This window comes from Ursus maritimus, unplaced genomic scaffold (genome assembly GCF_017311325.1).
Source record: "Ursus maritimus isolate PB19 unplaced genomic scaffold, ASM1731132v1 scaffold_1346, whole genome shotgun sequence".
Lineage (NCBI taxonomy): Eukaryota > Metazoa > Chordata > Mammalia > Carnivora > Ursidae > Ursus > Ursus maritimus.
In genome coordinates, this window is record NW_024423727.1 from 1 (window position 1) to 2,226 (window position 2,226).

At 44.2% G+C, this 2,226-nt stretch overlaps 1 protein-coding gene across 1 annotated transcript; it reads right to left on the reverse strand.

Annotated features, from left to right (window-relative positions):
• Positions 1 to 417: 417 nt before the first annotated feature.
• On the reverse strand, positions 418 to 1,568 carry TERB2 (telomere repeat binding bouquet formation protein 2; the record flags this gene model as incomplete). Its single annotated transcript, XM_008709395.1, has 3 exons — positions 1,505 to 1,568; positions 1,309 to 1,390; positions 418 to 557 (listed from the first exon to the last, which is right to left on the reverse strand). Coding segments are annotated over exons 1-3 (286 nt in total), but the record flags the coding sequence as incomplete, so codon positions are not given.
• Between the last annotated feature and the right edge of the window lie 658 nt (positions 1,569 to 2,226).

Sequence of the window (2,226 nt, forward strand, 5' to 3'; positions counted from 1 at the left end):
TCAGATGCTTAACCAACTGAGCCACCCAGGCACCCCAATGTATACAGAACAATACAAATATATAGGTTCATTATTAAAATGAGTCTTAAAATTTCATTATAATCATGAAGAGATTCAAAACTAGCAAACATTTATTAAATGTTCACATGTCAGACTATTTAATAACAAAACCAGTAAATATTGGATTCTAGCCAAGGAGCACTGTGAGGGCAAGATCTGCTTTTTGTCTTATTCACCACTGAATCCCCAGCACCTTGGTTGAAACCTGACACATAGGAGTTTAGTGAATGTGTGAGTGAGCAATAAACAAAGCTAAAATATACACCCAAGGCAATCTGACTGAGAACAAAGATCAGTCAAGTTGGGAAACCTAGCTGGATTTGGCTAACAGAGATTGGATAAATGATTTTTGCTAACCTTTTTGCAAGCACGCAGGAGGAAGAATGAAATGACCTAAAGCGACGGAATTTTTTATTTCAGTATTAGCTACTGCAGAGAGATAGTAGGCGTGAAAAACTGTAGCATTATCTTCTATGTAATCAAGGCTCTGATATATTCTAGAAGAAAGAAAGGAAATATTTTAGGTTATAAAATAAACAAGAATGTATTCAACCTTTCAAAAGAAAGAATAAGGGAGCAGAAGCAGGGATAATTATCTATAGGCAATCAGGACACTGGGGAATAAGGGAGTGGGGAGGGGGCAGTCAGGGTGGTGATTAGACCTCTGGTTTGTAATCGTAATGTGAAGGAGGATCTCAGGTGGGCAGATTGGAGGCAGAGGAACCTCTCTGCAAGCTACTGTGATTCCAGCAAGAGGTCATGACCTTGTGTAGGAAGATAGTAGCAGTGAGTGCCAAGAACATTCACAGGGCTACATGGTACATTTACTGTGGTGTTTAGCCACCGCCTGATTAATGGGAGTGGGGTTGTTATTCACAAGAAACTGCTAGGCTTTTAAGTTTGAGAACACAGGACCTGGGGCAGGGGTGAAGGGGAAGTCAGGAGATTTGGTTGAAACACATGTATGTGATGGGCCTTCAAGGCACCACGTAGAGATGTGGGAGAGACAGCTAGAAACACACGACTGGAACTCGGGAAGACTCGTGGACCTGGTAGGAGGCCATGTCATTGTGGCAGAAAGGCGAAGAGAAAGGTTGTTTATATCCCTCCCCCCTTCCCATCTAGAGCTGAAAACGTGCTCCTTTCCCGTCTATTGCTATCATCAATATTTCTTAGTGACTGCGACTTCCATCTTCAGCTCCTGGATCATCATGACCCAAGAGGCACTGCCAGGTGGCCTTCAGGTACCTCAGCGTGTCTGGGTGGGAGGCATCACAGCTGAACAAGAAGTCGGCGGCCCTTGGGTCACTGATCGAACCTCCTTCGGCCACTGCGGAGACAAGAGCACAAGGTGAGCTTATCAAGTACCCTGGGACCAAAGGACTATAGAGAAGAGAGATGCTCTGCCCACCACCTCACCCGCGCCTTCCACCCAGCTGCCTACCCCAGAACTGCCTCAGTTCTCGGCCGACGCTGCCGCAGAACCAACCCCGCTGCCCTTGAAACATGGCGATCGGCCCTCACACGGGGGTGTGGGGGAAGGGGGGCTAACGGGGATCGCTGATTGGTCTGAGGTGCGAAGCCAAGCTCGATGATTGGTTCTCAGAGTAATGGGCGGGAAAAGCCTGAGGCTAAAGGAAGAAGAGTCTGGTCACTACCAGAGAGCTGACGGAAGCGTGGGTTTGTGGAGAAGCCTCTCATCTTTCCCCTGATACTGCGGAGAAGGGCCAGTCATGCTTGTGAGTTTTAAACCCTCAGTGTTAAAGTTATTGTGCTGTTGTTACAGGCATGGTCGCAGGCTCTGTGGCATCAGGTATTATTTTGAAGCCAAACTCATTTTATCATTTCATTTATAAATGTTTCAATTAGAATCTCCAAAAGATGAGGCCTTTAGAAAGACAAAACCAGAATACCATTATCACACTTAAAAATAATTCTTTAATACAAATTTCACCAGTGTTGAAATTTGTTTTTTTCAAAATTGTGCTTTTCTTTTTTCCACCACCCACCACCTACCCCCTTACATCGGTTTTGATAAGCTGTATTTTTCTGGTGTTGGGTCCATTTAATCTAAAACTTCAAAAATATTCATATAAAGGTCGTAAAACTTTATCTTTTTTAATGTCTGCAGGCTCTGTAACAATAGTTCCTTTTCCATTTCTGTTA